Below are 17,433 nucleotides of genomic sequence, written 5' to 3'. Positions count from 1 at the left end.
TTTCAAATGTTTAAGAAAATTTTCTTGTTCTTGATTTTATGTTCACTATTTTGAAAAACTGAACTGCGACCTTTGTGCTTTACATGTAACGGTGAACTGCACCATACGGTGAGTGAAGGTGGGGGTAAGTCATATAATGCAGACATAAAATGCAACGTGCAAGTCATTTGATCTCAATTTGACACACTGATCTAAATCTTGCCAACTAGGTTCCACTGGCAGAACTCTGATACCAGGGAAGCCTAAGGGAACCCCACTCATTGACCATGTTGTATGTAATTCTAGTAATATCAAAGAACTTATTTCGGATGCTGGAAACCAATGCAAAAAGTTGGAATTGGGAATAGTGGCCAATGGTTAAGAAGGCAACAAAAACATTGTTTTATGGGGCGATGTAGGAAAATGAGAGAGTTAAAAGAATAGGATGTCATCGTCAACTACAAAAACCTTTGGACCAGAAAAGTCAGAAATAAAAAGTATACAAATAACAAATAAGAAAAAGGAAAAGGGTCTGGCTATGGAGTGACGTTTGTAAGCGCAACCTCCTTAAGGTAGATACGGTAGTACAAATTTTCCATGACTGTTAACTTGAGATTCTTAACTTTAGGTCAATGCCAATCCTAAGTTCAGCCACCTAAAACAAATAGCTGTGTTAACAATGTTAGCATGTGATTAACAGTAAGATGAAACATCCTGTATAACTGTTGCAACACTAATCAACAAAACAAACTAGATCCTAGGAAGTTACAGGAACCTCAACCTCATAATCTGACCCCTGGATCATCCCAACCAACCCACTTTATGAACAAGCAAAAAGATTATAGCTTCATTCAAGGTCTTGTTCCTCGCCTTAAATAAAGTTATCAAGTTTAGTTAAGCCTTTCCTCTGAGGAGGTCATTGCCTCCTCACTCCCTTCGATCTCTTCGGTTGGCAATTCCATTAGTTCTAGACCATCATCATGCCTCAAGACCCTAAGCTGATGCTTCATTGACTCGATTTCTTTTTTATATGCCCCACGGATCTCGTCTTACTTGTAATGCCCTTAACCCGACCCAAATCACCGAGTCCGAAACTTGAGTGTTACTACACACAATATTTAACAAAATTTTCAAAACAGCTCTCTTGAACTCGACTTTAAACGTTTTTCAAATTACTATACTTAAAATCTCATTTTTAAAGAAACAATTGAAAATATTTAGACCTAATAGAATAAATCATACTTGTCACCAGCGGTAGAGCATAGTGGAGACCCAGGGTAAAATTTTAATTTAGGCCCTTTATAATTTATAAAATTTTAAATTAATAATGGTAAAATTGTACTTTGGCCTCCAAAAATGATAAAAATTTGGTTTAACTCTTTAAAAATTATAAAGATATAGGTTATTAAAATGATGAAATTGTATTTTTACTATCGCAAAAATATACAATTTAATTCCACCCCCAGAAAAAAATTCAGGCTCCGCCACTGCTTGTCACTATATCTTTTACATTTCAAACACGTACTAAAGACTGACTCTTTAAAGCATAATTCTACAATACGCCTTATTTACAAATAGTGCACCGTATGCATAGCAACCTACTTCGCCACTACATTGGCACACTCCTAGCTTGTCCCTCCCGTCGAGCTCGTTCATACGACAATCTGAAACATAATCATAACACTTGTAAGTTCAGGAGAACTTATTGAGCTTGAATATAAATTACCTTTTTAAACTTTCTTGTTGAATTCTTCATCATGCATAATCGGATTACTCAATTCTATTATTGGCGAATATCTTCACATCGTCAGATAACCTCATCGTTCTTAACTTATCAACTTTCATCTAACTAAAAGGTTGACTCAAGATTTTACCAGTTAATACTGCCTTTCTCTTCCCTTCAACAACCATCAAATAGTTATTCCAGAACAATCAACCACAAGTACTATTCTCTTAACGGATACTATTTACGAATCTTACTTTTGGCGGAGTACCATGATAAGTTTGCTAAATCAGATCATATCCTGATACGAATTAGTACACATTCATACTGATAAGTAAACTTCAGATCATCCAAATGAATTCCGCACATCTTTGTTACAAAACACCAGACATTCAAGATAACAACTTCAATTCCTTAGGAACTCAGAATTAGACATGATACGATTTAGATGTGGCGGAGTCCAAATAACTCAAAATCAACCCTACATAGTACAGACAACTCAGACCAATGGATACTTATATATTTCATAATTGCGAATACACCCATATTTTTAACTAACAAATTACCATGGAAAATTCCTTTCTTGAACATACAGATATATACTTCCTTTCAAGAAACTTCCCTAATGACTCCTTCGATACATCACAGAACTAACCATACCAAAATAACTCCAGACATATCATTTCTTATCATAAAATTGATTATCAGGGAACACCCAGAGTGTACCCAGAATTCACCATAATTGCGATACATAATTCACCACATAGACTTAGCAGAGTACGCATCAAGGGCCAAATAGAATATGCCACAAAGGTAGCATACAGAATACGCCACAAAGGCTAATTAGAATTAGCCACAAATGTCAAACACAATTCGCCACAAAGGCTAACCAGAATTTGCCACAAAGGCCAATCAAAATGCCACCCAGGCACTCCATGAACTATTGTGTTTGCGATACGAATTTGTCTAAACTCACATCATGTGAGGTTTGCCCATCATCGCCCTGGGACACATAGAAAACCTCAGTAGATAAATGCGACTCATTCGCCTCTTTCTAAAATGTGCCATGACCATGGACTTCTTCAGAATTATCTTACCGAAATTCATGTTTATTTTCCTGACGAACTTCTTTAAATACCTTCGTGGTGTCAAAGCTCACATCACACAATCTCCCATCACTTTTTTACACCTCATTTCTCTAACATTTTTAATCACACATCATATATCTAACATAAGTATACACTCAAGTAGGCTATACTCATTTTCTTAATCAAATCAGACTTCAATACACGTTTCACACACATAAACACAAACATGTATCACAATATGCGTCCCAAGCACACACTCACACACATAATTGCTTCAGAGAATCACTTACACCCACACATACAAATCATTACATACTTAACTCACAAGAACATTATACTAAGATTATATTTTTTTTCAACAATCATTTAAATACTCATGCATCGTTATTGGAACATCAATTACAAGAGTCTATCTAGAAGAATTTGTAGGAGTCGACATTAGGGACTCACATGATACTCACCCATTGTAGCTCTAAGCTCCAACCCAGACATCCTTCTGAAACCAGCAACAACAATTGTTTAAAGAACATATATTCACTATTACAACCCTCATGCACACAAATTTCATGACATCTAAATCGTAGATAACCCCATGCAAGACCTTATACTAACAACTTATTGTTCGTATACCCCTTACAAACTTACCCTTTCAAAACTTAACATGCAGAACCGTAAGACTTACTCGGATATGGAACAACCATTGATTAAACCTTTCCCATAAGAATTTTAGTCAAGGACTGACCTTGGGGCACAACTTAAACACTTTCATCTTGTATTTTTAAATTTAAAGTAAAAATGTATGGATTTATGCCCATCTTGTGGGTGTTATCCACCGGCCAACCATTTTTTAAGAGTACAGAAAATCAGTCCTGATTTTAGCCCCCGTCTAACAGAGTTTTCCCCACTAAAGTGATTTTCAGAATTAGGGTTGTAAATGAACCGAGCTTGAACAAACAAACATCTATTCATGTTCGTTTGTTTAATGGTCACGAACATGTTCATTTAACTTAATCAAACATGTTCACGAACATATAATTGAACATGTTCACGAGCAATGTTAATAAATAATAAACAAACAAACAAACAAACAATAAATACATACACACACATATTGTTTAGATATAAAATAGTTAAATATAAATATTAATAATTATATTATAAATAAAAACAATACAAACTAAGATAATTTTATTAATATATACTAAGATAATTTTTATAAGAAAATATCATTAATAAATAAACGAGTCATAAACGAGTTAATAAACAAGCTTATAAACGAGCTTGTTCATGAACATAAACGAACCGAACACACCTCAATTCGTGTTTGTTCGTTTATTAAACGAATATAAAAATTTTATTCATACTCTTATTTAACTTAATAAACAAATGTAAATGTTCATTTACACCCTATCTAAAATATATTTCTCCACTTTGGAGTCAACCGCAAAATCGAAAGAGAGAAACCCATCTTCATATCGTTGTTTTGGTCCCCATGCACTTCATTGAAGATGAGAAAAAAAAAAAAAACTAACACAAATTATTTATAAACCCATATTAATATACTATTTTTTCTAGTTAATTTGACATTCCAACTGAATGATTTATAATATTGCATTCAACCAAAGTTTCAAGTGAAGAGCTTTGTCCATAACCAGATAATACCCAACACCCAACCTAAAAACATGTATCAGATTTGGAAGCTCATGCTCTTAGTTTCACTTTTAATTTGCCACCTTCTATCCAAGGTGCCGGCAACATCATTGGAGCCACCAAAGCACTTTGTGTTGGTTCATGGGTCTTGCCATGGCGCTTGGTCATGGTACAAGGTGGTGCCACTGCTAAAATCTGGTGGCCACAATGTTACCGCCTTAGACCTGGGTGGGTCAGGGGTTGATCCACAGCAAGTCAACACTCTGAGATCGATCTCTGATTACATAAAGCCCTTGAGGGAATTCATGGCATCGTTACCCGATGAAGAAAAAGTGGTGCTTGTTGGTCACAGTTTAGGCGGTTTGGCCATCTCTCAAGCAATGGAAATGTTTCCGGAAAAAGTCGCTGTAGCAGTTTTTGTGACAGCCTCCATGCCTGGTCCAACACTCAACGTTTCCATTCTCATTCAGAAGGTACGCATGCAATGATGCAATGATCCCTTTTATTATTGAATAAATTATTGAAAAGAAACTAGTTTGTTTTTGTTGAAAGGCATTACGTGATCAAGATTCCCAAATGGACAACCATTATACATACGATGATGGGCCTAGCAGCCCTCCAACCACCTTCACTTTTGGTCCAATGTTCCTCTCTTCTAAAGTCTACCAGCTCAGCCCACCTGAGGTACGATACTCTCATTAGTCATTACTACTTCGGCTGAGTTTTTAATAAATTACTTGGTAATTCCGGTAAAAATTCATATACTATTTAAAATTTTAGAATTTAGAGATAATAATCTTTTTTTAATAGAAAATAAAAATAAAAATATGTAAAAAATTAGAAAAAAATAAAAAAATATTTTTATTGTTTTCATTAAAAATATTTTGTAAGAATGAAAATGATTAAAACAAGAACTATTAATTTTAGATGAACCGCCCCTAATTTTTAGTCTCTTTACTTTCTAATTTCAAAATGCATGTTTTAAGCTTTTTTATTAAATTTATTGGTGCGAGATTCAAACTCATCTGATAACCATGTAACTAAGAAAATGACATCGTAATGTACATGAAATTAATGAAATTCTGCATTATATAAGATACTTGTCACATCTTAAATCTATTTATAAAATCTAAAAGAAATGTATGAATAAAAAATTAATTGCAGGATTCTGCATTGGCAAGTATGTTGATGAGGCCAATACGGTTGTATAGTGCAGAAGACATGTCAAGAGAAGTAGTACTCTCTCAGAAGAAATACGGGTCGGTTAATCGGGTTTTTATAATTTCGGAAAAGGATTTGGTCTCCAAGGAGGATTTTGTAGGGTGGATGATCCGGGAAAACCCACCCCGTCAAGTTGAAGTGATCAAAGGGTCCGATCATATGGTGATGATGTCCAAGCCTATCCAACTTTCTAAACTGCTATTATGCTTAGCTACAAACTACAGTCAACGCTAGAAGAAATTTAAATTATTATAATCTATTTATAATATTTTTATTATAAGATTTTAATGTCCTTTAAGAATATAATTTTATATCATTCCTATTTTTTATACACTTTAAATACAATTATGATATATATATATATATATATCTTTTTATTAATTAAGCCCCTGAATATTTTTTAAAAAATTAATTAAACATTTATTCTTTTTGCACTCAATTGAGTCTCAAATGTTAAAATCTCAATCACTTAAGCCCTTAGACTGTTAAAGTTAACGGTCAACCGTTACAGAGTAATGTCAACTATTTTTCTAGGTTGTTTTCGCTATGCGACACGTCAAGGTTGTGCCACATGATAAAAATTGATATTTTATATTTCCACTCTCATGGAATTAAATTTCCTATGATTTACATCCATAACTCTAGCTACTTTCTCGCAATATATGCACTTTGTATCCATCATTGTACATGCTTTTTCAACCACTTTTATAAATAACATCTCTGACCTTGTGAATGTTGAAGTCTAACGGTTTATTTGAGTGTGTAAGGAAATGACTATGGCCAAACCTTGAGGAAACAATCAATTGCTTTGGGTGTTGCAACATTGATGCAATGATGTCGTGACACCGACCCTCCATCACCACAGGGGAGCAAAACTTCAATGAAAAATCGACCTGGAGTAGTCCGCCAAAGATGTCGTGACACTAGGTGTGTTATATCATGACACTAAACCCCAATGTCTCGACTCCAAGCCTTTGAGGTCATGACTCTCCTGTTGAAGGTTGAATAACTAAATTGAGAAAGACCACAAAATCAAAGTTTACCCATATTTTTAATTTTTATATTATAAAAATTAAAATAAATTATATATAAAATAAAATAGAATACAGTTCCTCTTTGATTAACACAGCTTTTAAACTTGCTTATCTTAAACCGTTCAAAGATAGATTCACCCATGCGTAAAATAGTCACGCTAGTAGCATAGCCTGGCTCTACCTATAAACCCTCCATCTACACGAACGTTTCTTTCTCCTCTATAAGCTCCAAGTAGAGAGAAGAGTCCCGAAGCCCCAACTATCAAAAGATACAATCTTATCCCTCCCACACCCATTCTCCCGCTATATCTGCAACAATGGCCATTTTGTGCCCTTCATAAAAGAATTTCCCCTCTGCAAGACATTTACTCATTAATCTCTAGAAAGGGTCTTTGTGATTATCGAAAATGGCCACAATCGCTGCATGTTCTTCTCACTTGTTATCTGCTTCTACCCATTTCCATGGCTTCCCTAAAACCTATCTAAAAATTCATTCCCCTTTTCTTCATAAGCTCAAGGTAAAGCTTTTCTGTTTCTCCTTTTGGGTTGGTTACCAATTAATTCCATTCTGAATATTGGGTTTTATATTCTGCTTTTAATTGGGTTGACTTTTTTTTGTGAGCTTTTGTCCTGTGTCTTTCTCAGTCTAGGGTAAAATTAGATATTAGAAATGGTTCTTGAATTGCATAATCTTATTGAATGCTTCATTATTTACTTGTGAAATCACGCGTCTTCCTGTATCCAATATTCTACAGCTGCTTCACGTTCATTCGCTCAACTAGCTAGCTTTTTTCCCATGTTACTTTGTATTTCGACTAGTCGTAATACTTGCCAAAATAGCTATGGCTCTAGCTAGTGCTTCAAGTTATTCCGCTTGTATTGAGCTTTGGCCGGGTGATTTGTGTCTTACCTAACTATGTTCATTGTAAAGTATGAAGGTACCGGATGCTAACAGCTTTTAAATTGATAGGCTGTTTTAGGATTCTTTGTTTGTCAAAAGGAGCATGGGAAGTTATATGTTTATTGCACTTGCACATGTTTTATTTTGTTCAAATAACAGAAGTATTCCAGTTCTTGAATTGTTTCGCCTATCACTTTAAATTTTCTTTGTGATAGTGCTATGTTTTTGTTTGTGCTTTGAGGTATGATTACTTATTGGTATATGAATTTATTTTTACTCGAATTGTTTGGTGAATTTGCTTAAAATTTTGGTTCTACAATCTATAGTAAGAAGCAGGTACTGTTCTTTTAAAAATAAACTGCCCATTTGAATGTCTGCTTTAATTCTTGTATCCTATCTCTCCTGGACAAGATTATTTTTGGCCAATAATCTTCATGTTGGATTCATCTTTTTAAATTTAATTTTGACACATGGAATAATGATTTTTTTTGTTAAAGTTCAATGGTTGCTTACTAATTTACTTTTGCTTATTTTCCCTTTAATTTAAAGACAAGATTATTTATCATACTTTTTTGTGTGCTTACTTTGTTGTATCAGGACTCAACTCAGTATCTTGAAGCACACAAATGTGGTTTGAGCATGAAACAAAACCAAGTCATTCTGAATACTAAGCCAAGTATCTGTTCTGCTATAAATATGGCCACAGGCGAGTCTGGTGATCCTGAAAAAGTAAATTTTGACAATATAAAAGAGAAGGCAAGAAGACTGTGGGACAGTTCTCCTCAACCTGTGAAGAGATTTCCTTGGAACAGAGCTTTGGAGAACTTTGTTCAACTCACACTTGATCTTACACTAGCAGTGGTCAAATATCTAAGTGTACCCGTACTGGCAGTTTCATCCCTCAGTGAGATGTCCTACTGTGCGCATCAAAGGAAGTTGACCATCATCCCTGTTCCCCTACTCCTTGGCTTTGTACTTGCCGGGTTTCTGAAAGAAACTGCCTTGGAACTTTCTCCTCTTCTCAAGGTATGTATTTTTGTTACTCATGAATAAAGGATGTTGGAAACTTAAACATGCTGGTTGGGCAGACTATTGAAATGCCTTGTCAATATTTATGAAACTGTTTACAGTCACTATGAGAATGCCTTATTTATGTCATTGTTCCTTAGTGTTTCTGGTAACTTTTGAGTCAGAATCTATCACACAGAGAATGCCTGGACATGTTTATTATTGTTTCCCTTCATAGAATTATTCAAAATGTCAAATATTGTTGTTATTGACACGGTACATATAGGATAAAATGTTGGCACATAACATTCTGTCAATCTTTTGGCTTGTTTTTCAGGATGCAGAAGTTCCATGGCACCTGATTGCAATAGCAATATTCTTCACATTGATCAAACTGCCAGGCCCATATTACCCGTACTGGGGGCGGATTTTCATTCCTCACATTGCAAATGGAGCATTATTCAGGACTCTATGGTTTATGTTTTTGTGGTATCGCAGATCCAAAATATCAGGAGCTGAGTTGCCAAATAGTCTGGTAAATGCCAGAGATTCTGAAGTTGAATAAGCAGTAATCTCAACAGGTAAAGGTTTTTGGGTAGTGTGTGTAACATAGAAAATGACCGGTAATTGGTGCAGTTGTCTTTAGCTGTTAGTATATGATAATCTAATTGTCAAGTTGGTTATTATCATAGCCGCCCTTTCTTTTTAATTTTCCATTACTATGAGTAATGATGTCTAATTACTGAAGTCATACATGCACTTCTTAGCATAGCTAATGCCTCCTGTCTTATAACAGATTGCATTTTGTGTCTGAGAAACGAGCCAGGACAAGCTGCTTGGGAAAATATATCAGAACTGGAGAAGGCTTCGACAAACCTAACCGGCTGGTGCTTGGGATTTTCAGCTTGAAACTTTGAGCACAAAAAATGCCCCAATCTTTTATTTTTTCTGTGTGCGTGTCTTGTTTCATTTAACCTTGAGTTTTGGGAGAGAAACTGGGGAACTTGCGGCTGTGTAGTCTTCTTTTCTGGACAGAATATGACGAGGATTTGGTCCTAACAGTGGCTAAAAGCTTGCATACAGTAGCAGTAGTGAAAATTTTTAAATACATAAATTACGCTTTCAGTATTTGTGATAAATGCAAAGTTGGTAAATTTTCTTTTGAAAGCGAACCTTTGACTCTTCTATCTATACGAGCAGCTGGTATTCGGAAACTTGTTTTCGCTATCACGTTGCATGTGAGGTTGGGATAATATTGGATAAAAGGTGTGTTGTTCTAATTGTAAATGTTACAGGTGTTGATTTCTTCAACTAATTCCTCTAATCCAATGAAACTAAATTTCAACTTTATGATGTCTGAAACATGATATGAGCATGTCTCATTCTATGTTATTATCACCTATCATTGACTACTAACAACAGGTTTAACATGAGAATGGCCTAGATCCTGAAGAGTACTTATTCTAGGAAGTTGGAGCTTAAGGACATTAATTGTTTTGGCTTATCTATTTGTGGCTTTATATTATGCTGGTGTAATACAGGGTCTGCTGAAAATCTTGGCATTGAATACCATACATACATGTATACCTACTTTTCTGATGATGATTTTGAAGTTAGAAAAACCATCGGCTTATCAGCACTGTGTTTGATTTCTTCCCTACTCTTTGAAAATCTGAAATTGAGCCTCGGCAACATGATAATTGTATTTCACGGGATTTTTGCTCCTCCTCATCTTGATATCGTTCTTTTGAATAATTTCCAATTTGTTTCAAAAGGATGACAAGATTCTCTTTCAGCCTCTTATCTGTGAATCACTAAATGCATACAACTGTTGCAGATAAGACGGTAAGATACTGTACTTGTGATGCTTCATAATTTATATTTTATTAGGCTCAAGGAACAATAGTTGGACTCCTTCAATGGCTTTGCTATCCCGAAGCTTCTAACAAACTCATTTCATCAAAATACAACAGTGAGTTCTCTTTTAAGCCCATAAGAAGTGGACCATTCTGGTTGATGATGAAATTAGTGTTGTCAACTGGTAATTGTTACTTTATTAACATGTCCTAGAAATGGAAGCAGCATATTTGAGGAAGTTGATTAAAAAACTTTCCGCTATTATCCCTCATGATAGCCTATACCTGTGGCTGTTGCCCCTATGTTTTACTCTCATCATATTTCTTGGTTCGAGTTTTTAGTAAGTTTACCTTTTTGTCTCCCTAGACATTATGGTTTAAGAGGGGGAAAAAAGGTGTTGGGAGTGCGGGGTTTACCTTCTTTACATAGTCCGCATCGGAGGGCACCGCTCGATGTTTCTTAGACGTAGTAGAAAGTGGAAAGATGAGATGTGGGCATCTAGAAAGCCGGTTATTTATTTATTTGTTCTGGTCTTTTAGGGACCAATAAGGTGAATTGTTGAGACAGTTTTTGAGTAGTGTTATGTATCAATACCAATTGGTATCCAGCACTGTCTATTCAAAAACTTGTCACATTTAAGTTAATAAATTTTCATAACAAAAGTCCTTGGATGTGATTTTAGCTGATTGGAAGACAAACAACCATATTTAATATTTAAACTATACATACATTAGCAACATACTTTAAAGATTGATTTGGATTTGGATAAAGTCAATTGATTTTCCAAGTTTGGTGGATTAGATTGAATCGAGTGAAATTTGAAAGTATATCTTGGAGATTCAACACTTATCCTAAACTGATTGAACATATTCTTTATACTTATTATCTTGCTTATTTGATGGGAAGATTAATTGTAATTAATAAAGTGTGTTAGCAAGTCTCAATTCTTTATAAACTGAAAAAACTTGTATAGGTAATGTACTCAATTGAGAACACTTATTCTTGTTCACTGAAGAACATTTCTTTTGAGTGCAGCGAGTAAAAAGTTCATAGTGTGTTATAAGGTTAAAGTCCTAAGTTTTCATAAGAAAAACTTAGAGGAGTATTGTCTAGATCTTAGACACAAAAGTGAGGAGTCTAATCTGGTGAGTGTTAAAAGCTGTAATTACTTGTTGTACAACTTGCTAAGATAATGTATTATCTCTCTAGGTAAGACCCCGCAGACGTAGGGAAACCGAATTGTGATTTATCACAATTCGAGGTCGACTTTGGGGTTACTATTATCTATTGTGGAAGGGTAGATTAGGCTTAAGCCAATAGTTGTACCGAATAAATTGTTGAGTAAAATCATTCTTTGAATGATGTTCCATAGATTTAGAATTGGTGAATCCAAACCGCGTTAACAAATATCATGTGTTGATTATCTCTTTATTTTGTTCAGTACTACTTTTTACCTTAAAACTATTTTATCTCAACTTGTGTCGCAAGGTCAATTAATTATATCAAATAAACACAAATATATTAGTAATATACCCTTTTAGTTTCTAATCAATTGATTTCTCATCACACCCCGTTAAGGCACGTCAGATAATTGGCATGATTCAACTGACTAAAAAAATTATTTAAATATTAAATACAAGGGACATGATAAATATTTATAATTTAATACATCCAAAAAAAATATTAAGTAGAATTATATTTTTACCTTCAAATGGTAAGGAATTGACATATGTATCCACACTCATGTTCGCAAAAGCAGACAACCATTATTTATTTTGCCAATATTACGTCAGGTGGCCCTGCAAAGTGCCTTGTAGAGAAATGCTAGAGTTGCTGCCCCAAGTTGAATGTATTGGCCAAATGAAATTTTGACAATAAACTTGGATACATGCAATGAACCTTTGTTGCTAGAGTTCTCTAGCAACAACATCATTCCTATCATGTATAACATTTAAGCAAAATTTCATTATCATCGAGTTGATTTCATTAGTGTTAATAACTATGTGAATTCCATTTTATTCTCATTTCCTCGTTCGGATAACATTGAACAATTGATGACATAATGGTAACCGGTAAATTACACTTTCTGTAGTTAACAATTGTTTGTCAATTTAAAGACCGATCATTAAAATTACATTTTTTTTAGTATTATAGTAGCTTCTTCGCATGAAAAAAAATAGAGTTAATAAATTATTTGGTACTTGAGTTTAACTTTAATTTTTAATTTGGTGCTCAAATCAAATGACATCATATGACCCAATGAATATTTGATATGTATGCTCTAGTAAAAAAAAGCACTCAATTGGGACATAAAAAAACTCACGTAACAAACTAAACATTGAAGCTAAACTCAAGCACCTAACTGAGATAAAAGAAAAACTCAAGTATCAACTTGAAAAAAAAAAAACCCAGGTAACAATGTGAACATTGAAATCAAACTTAGGCACTAAATTAGAAAAAAAAAACCTAAAGTACCAAATAATATATTCATGTTTCTAACATTAGTTAGCAAGTAACTCAGCCACCATTTTGAAGCTAGCATTTTAGTTGACACTCACCTTTTATTTTGATAATTACTTGCTTGACATGTATGGAACATAGTATACAACTCATTATATTTGTATTTACTATTGAAGCCATATCATTTTCGAAATTATTTTATTACTTTGATAAAAACCTCTAATTTGGTAGAAAGTATTTCCCCCTTTGTTTTTGTCCTTCTGGGTCTGTAATTTTTGATGGAGAATGAACAGCAAATGGCGGAGAATGGGGGCCATCACCGTGGAAATGTTTAAAAAAGAATGCGGCCACGCACTCTATGTAGGGGCGAGCTTTGTTCTGGGCCTATTCTCTTCCTCATTGCTCATTGATTCTAAAGATTCCATCTGCAATATATATGACTAAAATACCAACATTGAATATACATGGCTGATGATGCGTAAATCTTGTTCATAATGTTATGGGATTAAAATGGGCCAAGTTTATTTGAAATTAACAATGATGGCGTGAAAAAGAAGAGCCAAATTTAAGTTTTTTTGGGGAAGAGATTCAAATTGAAGTGTGGTCCAGTCTGTGTGAGGGATTGGTGGATCACAAAGGGGAAAACATTTGTTGATCCTAATCATTTTACTACTCTGGAAATGTATGGCTAGTTTAGGGTTTTTTTTATCTTATTTTAGTTTAGGTTTCAACATTTAATATAAGTATATGTTGGATTAGATTATGTTTGATTTTCTTTATGTTTTTGAAAGATTTTTTTTTTATAATTATATTGAATCCTCTTCCGTTAAAACATTGATGCTTTAATAAAATAAAACTTGAGTATAAATCGATAATTTTGAAGACAATACTATATAATAAAAAATAACTAAAATATTTTTTTATACAATGTCTAAAATTAAGTATAATGTATTTCAACACATTCGAATCCACAAGCTCCTACATTGGTAATAATGTCGATACTAATCAAGCTAAAACTCAATTGGTATATACATAATATCTCGTTTGGTTACTAGTGTAATAACATGATAAAAACATATTTATTACATATATATTACAATAATTAGATATAAAATAAAAATAGTTAGTGCAATTTTAAACTTTAAATTAAAAAAATGAGTAAAAACTATTGTAAAAAATACGGTATCTTTAAAATAAGTGAAAAAATTTCTCAATCAGCTATCACGCTTTTGATTTTATTCTAAGTATAAAAGATTTTGACTGAAAACTAGTGGAAAAATTAACAAATAGCCCTATATTTCATTGAGTTGAAAACTGTTGATCATGAACTTGGTAAGGGGTAAGTGTGAAAAAAAGAATGTTTGGGGGGTGAGGGCAAAATATTCACGTACTATGAAAAAGTATAAAATATGATAAGTTATACGAGGGTTTTTTACCAAAATAGGTTAAAAAAATTTAGTACTGAAATAGGTCATCAGAAAAATTATTTACGAAAATGATACATTTTTTGTAATGGCGCCTATCTCAGAGGTGCCAATGAATTAAAAAATATTAATTTTTTGAATAAAATATTATTTTTTAAAAATATTTAAATATAAATACGGGTCAAAATACGGTCAACGGGTCAAAATACGGGGGAAAATGAGTTTTCGGGTGGCGCCTGTCAGGTAGGCGCCACTAATTGTGCCTCATAGGGAGGCGCCATTAAAAGTGCCTCATAGGGAGGCGCCAATGGCATGGCATGGCAGCACCACCTTTTGCCTACTGGTGCACCGCTGCAAAAACAACATGGTGTTGTCCCTTCAACACCATAATTTTCCAGCCTATAAGTAAATGGTCCCCAAGCTTTTCCAGCCATTGCATGGGACGGTAGAGAGAAAAAAAAGAGAGAAAGGAGAAGAAAGAAAGAAAGAAAGAAAGAAAGAAAAGGTAATGTATTATTTTAGTAAATAATTTTGTTTATAATTTAAAGAGTTTAATTAAGATATTGTGAATTTTTTGTTATTAATTATTAATTATAAATTATTTATGTTTAGTGTTTATAATTTTGGATTAGTATTTTGTATGAATATTGTAATTTTGTATGAATATTGTAATTATTTTATAATTAATTTTGTATTTATAATTTTGGATTAGTATTTTGTATGAATATTGTAATTTTTGTATGCATATTGTAATTTTGTAATTTTGTATGAATATTGTAATTTTGTAATTTTTGTATGAATATTGTAATTATTTTATAATTAATTTGTTAGTAATTTAGGATTATGTTATAAATTTTTGTGTTTGTAATTATTTTATAATTAATTTTGTAATTTTGTATGAATATTGTAATTTTTTGTATAATTAATTTGTAGACAAATTTGTGATTCAAACCATCAATTTATGTAATGAACTACATATCAATTTCTACCCAATTGAGACGATTGTCCAACATGGTAGTTTCGGAGCGGGCATTTACTCCGATTATGATCGGCTAATCTGCATACGTTACACAGTTTCCAGTCGGATTTCTCCCTAATGTCCATTTCGTTATGGATTCTGGATGATTGCGAACAACCTTTTGGGTTCCTACGCAACCTTTTGTCTGGGACAAGCTCGAAGGTCGTCGGAGGTACCTCCCAAGTAGATAGGTCAGGAAGCACGGGGAACTCGTTTTCCCATACACGCAACGTGCGTTCGATGGTGTACACTTCATCGATAAATTGTTCTACATTGAGCCCAACTTTAGCACAAGCTGGCACGACATGTGCACATGGATAATGAAGTGTTTGAAACCTCCTGCAGTAGCACCGTCTGTTTTGGAGATCAACTCCGTAGGACCTAGGTGGTATACCGGGTCGACGACCGATGGTCTCTGTAACTCGAAACATTTCATTATGTCGTGAATATACTTCTACTGTCATCGACCTTGCCATCTGACGGTTTGCAACCATTGCATCCCTAACATCTTCGACAAAGACGTGTCCCACCTCCATCTGGTTCACTTGTTGCTGACCCATTCTTGGCATCAAGGTAGCCAACTCAGAGAACGAGCCAGAAGATGATGAAATTGAAAGATGCCGTGTTTTTAATAACACATCATTGATCCCCTCCACCAAGTTTGTGGTCATTTGACCATAACGAAAGCCCTCGTCAAAACTTTGAGCCCATTGCCACGGCTCCATCGTACCCAACCACTGCTGGAAAGATGTGTTGGTTTGACCCTCCATGTCACTCTCAAGTCGGGCCATTCTTTGGCGAAAAATGTGTGGCTCTAGCTCGTGCACTGCATATGTATTAAGAAAATTTAAGTTACATTATTGCTCTAAAACATTAAAACTTATATTGAAAAGATAAGGTAATTATTTACCCATTCTCACAACTTGTCTCTTCCAGTCTGCATTCTTATAATCTCGCTGGAAGTTAGTCGCGATGTGCCGAATGCAGTAAACAGATCTCCATGGTACACCGGAACGCCTAATGGCTGCAATTAATCCTTTCCCTCTATCGGAGATGATGCAAATATTATCGTTGCTAATAACATACCTCCGCAGGTTGGTAAGGAAGAACTCCCACGATTCCATGTTCTCCTTATCGACGATGACAAATGCTATCGGGAGCACGTTCCTGTTGCCGTCTTTAACAACGGCAAGAAGTAGGATATGTGTGTATTTTCCATACAGTCAGGTTCCATCTACTTGCACAAATGGTTTGCAGTGGGGAAATGCGCGCACACATTGATCAAACGTCCAAAACATCCGATGGAAAATTCTTTTTCTCGATTGTAGTTGGTCATCTAACCCGTAATAAGATCGTGCTGCAACTCAATTACAATCCCCGACACGTGTTCCCTCATAGCGGCTATCCATCCCTGTAACTCATTGCACGATGCATCGAAATCTCCGTACAATTACTCCATTGCCATCTGTTTAGCTATCTATGCCTTCCGGTATGATACTCGATACTGGAATCGTGCTTGTATTTCGGTAATCAGTACCGAAACTTTAATGGTCGGCATGTCTTTCACCATTGGCATGATGCACGTACAGATAGTTTTGGAGTCAAGTTTTCGATGATCTTCTGTCATACGTGTTGAAGTGCATGTGTGAGGCCCAACCAATTTTCGTATCTCCCACATCTGTAACTTTTGGATAAATGCAGCTCGTATCCGCCAATTGCAGCCTTCTGCCGACCTCTAACACTCTCCAATATATAATGTTGGTTTAGACACGATGACTTTGTAATCTGCTGATATATTCATGCTATACCGCTTAATGGAAAATATAAATTATTCCTTACTTCCAAATCTCTGGCCCACGAGCAACTCCTCTAGATTAAAATATACGGCCATTCGGTTAGCAGGTAGTATTTCAGGGTACTCCGATAACTCGGCTGCCCGTGCCACATCGGGGTCTATCCGAGACATGTGTGGCCCAGGATTATTGTGTATCAAAATACGACGAATCTGGTTTCCGACTGAAGACGCGTTAACGTTTCCATCCTCATTCACACTTTCGTCGTCAATATCAT

General features: G+C 34.7%; 3 protein-coding genes across 5 annotated transcripts; 2 read left to right on the top strand and 1 right to left on the bottom strand.

The window, feature by feature from the left end:
- Positions 1-4,374: 4,374 nt before the first annotated feature.
- Positions 4,375-5,977, top strand: LOC105761906 (methyl jasmonate esterase 1). The gene is made up of 3 exons (XM_012579844.2): positions 4,375-4,913; positions 4,993-5,124; positions 5,605-5,977. Exons 1-3 carry the CDS (start codon positions 4,473-4,475, stop codon positions 5,893-5,895), a joined length of 864 nt encoding a protein of 287 aa, XP_012435298.1. The 5' UTR covers positions 4,375-4,472; the 3' UTR covers positions 5,896-5,977.
- Positions 5,978-6,125: 148 nt separating this feature from the next.
- LOC105762835 (hypothetical protein) lies at positions 6,126-9,952 on the top strand. Of its 3 annotated transcripts, none has more exons than XM_052625687.1 (4): positions 6,126-6,588; positions 8,194-8,622; positions 8,942-9,185; positions 9,401-9,952. In XM_052625687.1, exons 2-3 carry the CDS (start codon positions 8,236-8,238, stop codon positions 9,167-9,169), a joined length of 615 nt encoding a protein of 204 aa, XP_052481647.1. In that variant the 5' UTR covers positions 6,126-6,588; positions 8,194-8,235; the 3' UTR covers positions 9,170-9,185; positions 9,401-9,952. The 3 variants fall into 3 exon arrangements, with proteins under 3 accessions (XP_052481647.1, XP_052481646.1, XP_012436210.1); XM_052625686.1 differs by having other exon boundaries at positions 6,126-6,661; XM_012580756.2 differs by lacking the exon at positions 6,126-6,588 and adding an exon at positions 6,855-7,213.
- A 5,371-nt stretch (positions 9,953-15,323) lies between these two features.
- On the bottom strand, positions 15,324-16,759 carry LOC105761905 (uncharacterized). The gene is made up of 2 exons (XM_012579843.2): positions 16,274-16,759; positions 15,324-16,189 (listed from the first exon to the last, which is right to left on the bottom strand). Exons 1-2 carry the CDS (start codon positions 16,485-16,487, stop codon positions 15,324-15,326), a joined length of 1,080 nt encoding a protein of 359 aa, XP_012435297.2. The 5' UTR covers positions 16,488-16,759.
- Between the last annotated feature and the right edge of the window lie 674 nt (positions 16,760-17,433).

This window comes from Gossypium raimondii, chromosome 12 (assembly GCF_025698545.1).
Source record: "Gossypium raimondii isolate GPD5lz chromosome 12, ASM2569854v1, whole genome shotgun sequence".
Lineage (NCBI taxonomy): Eukaryota > Viridiplantae > Streptophyta > Magnoliopsida > Malvales > Malvaceae > Gossypium > Gossypium raimondii.
The sequence above is the reverse complement of the archived record's forward strand: the minus strand, read 5'-3'. Positions and strand labels throughout refer to the sequence as shown.

Coding starts and splice junctions, on each gene's coding strand:
- LOC105761906 (XM_012579844.2), top strand. CDS start 4,473: ATGTATCAGATTTGGAAGCTCATGCTCTTAGTTTCACTTTTAATTTGC. Junction 4,914..4,992: donor TTTCCATTCTCATTCAGAAG/GTACGCATGCAA, acceptor TTTTGTTGAAAG/GCATTACGTGATCAAGATTC. Junction 5,125..5,604: donor ACCAGCTCAGCCCACCTGAG/GTACGATACTCT, acceptor AATTAATTGCAG/GATTCTGCATTGGCAAGTAT.
- LOC105761905 (XM_012579843.2), bottom strand. CDS start 16,487: ATGGAATCGTGGGAGTTCTTCCTTACCAACCTGCGGAGGTATGTTATT. Junction 16,190..16,273: donor GAGACAAGTTGTGAGAATGG/GTAAATAATTAC, acceptor ATACATATGCAG/TGCACGAGCTAGAGCCACAC.
- LOC105762835 (XM_012580756.2), top strand. CDS start 7,103: ATGGCCACAATCGCTGCATGTTCTTCTCACTTGTTATCTGCTTCTACC. Junction 7,214..8,193: donor CTTTTCTTCATAAGCTCAAG/GTAAAGCTTTTC, acceptor TTGTTGTATCAG/GACTCAACTCAGTATCTTGA. Junction 8,623..8,941: donor AACTTTCTCCTCTTCTCAAG/GTATGTATTTTT, acceptor CTTGTTTTTCAG/GATGCAGAAGTTCCATGGCA.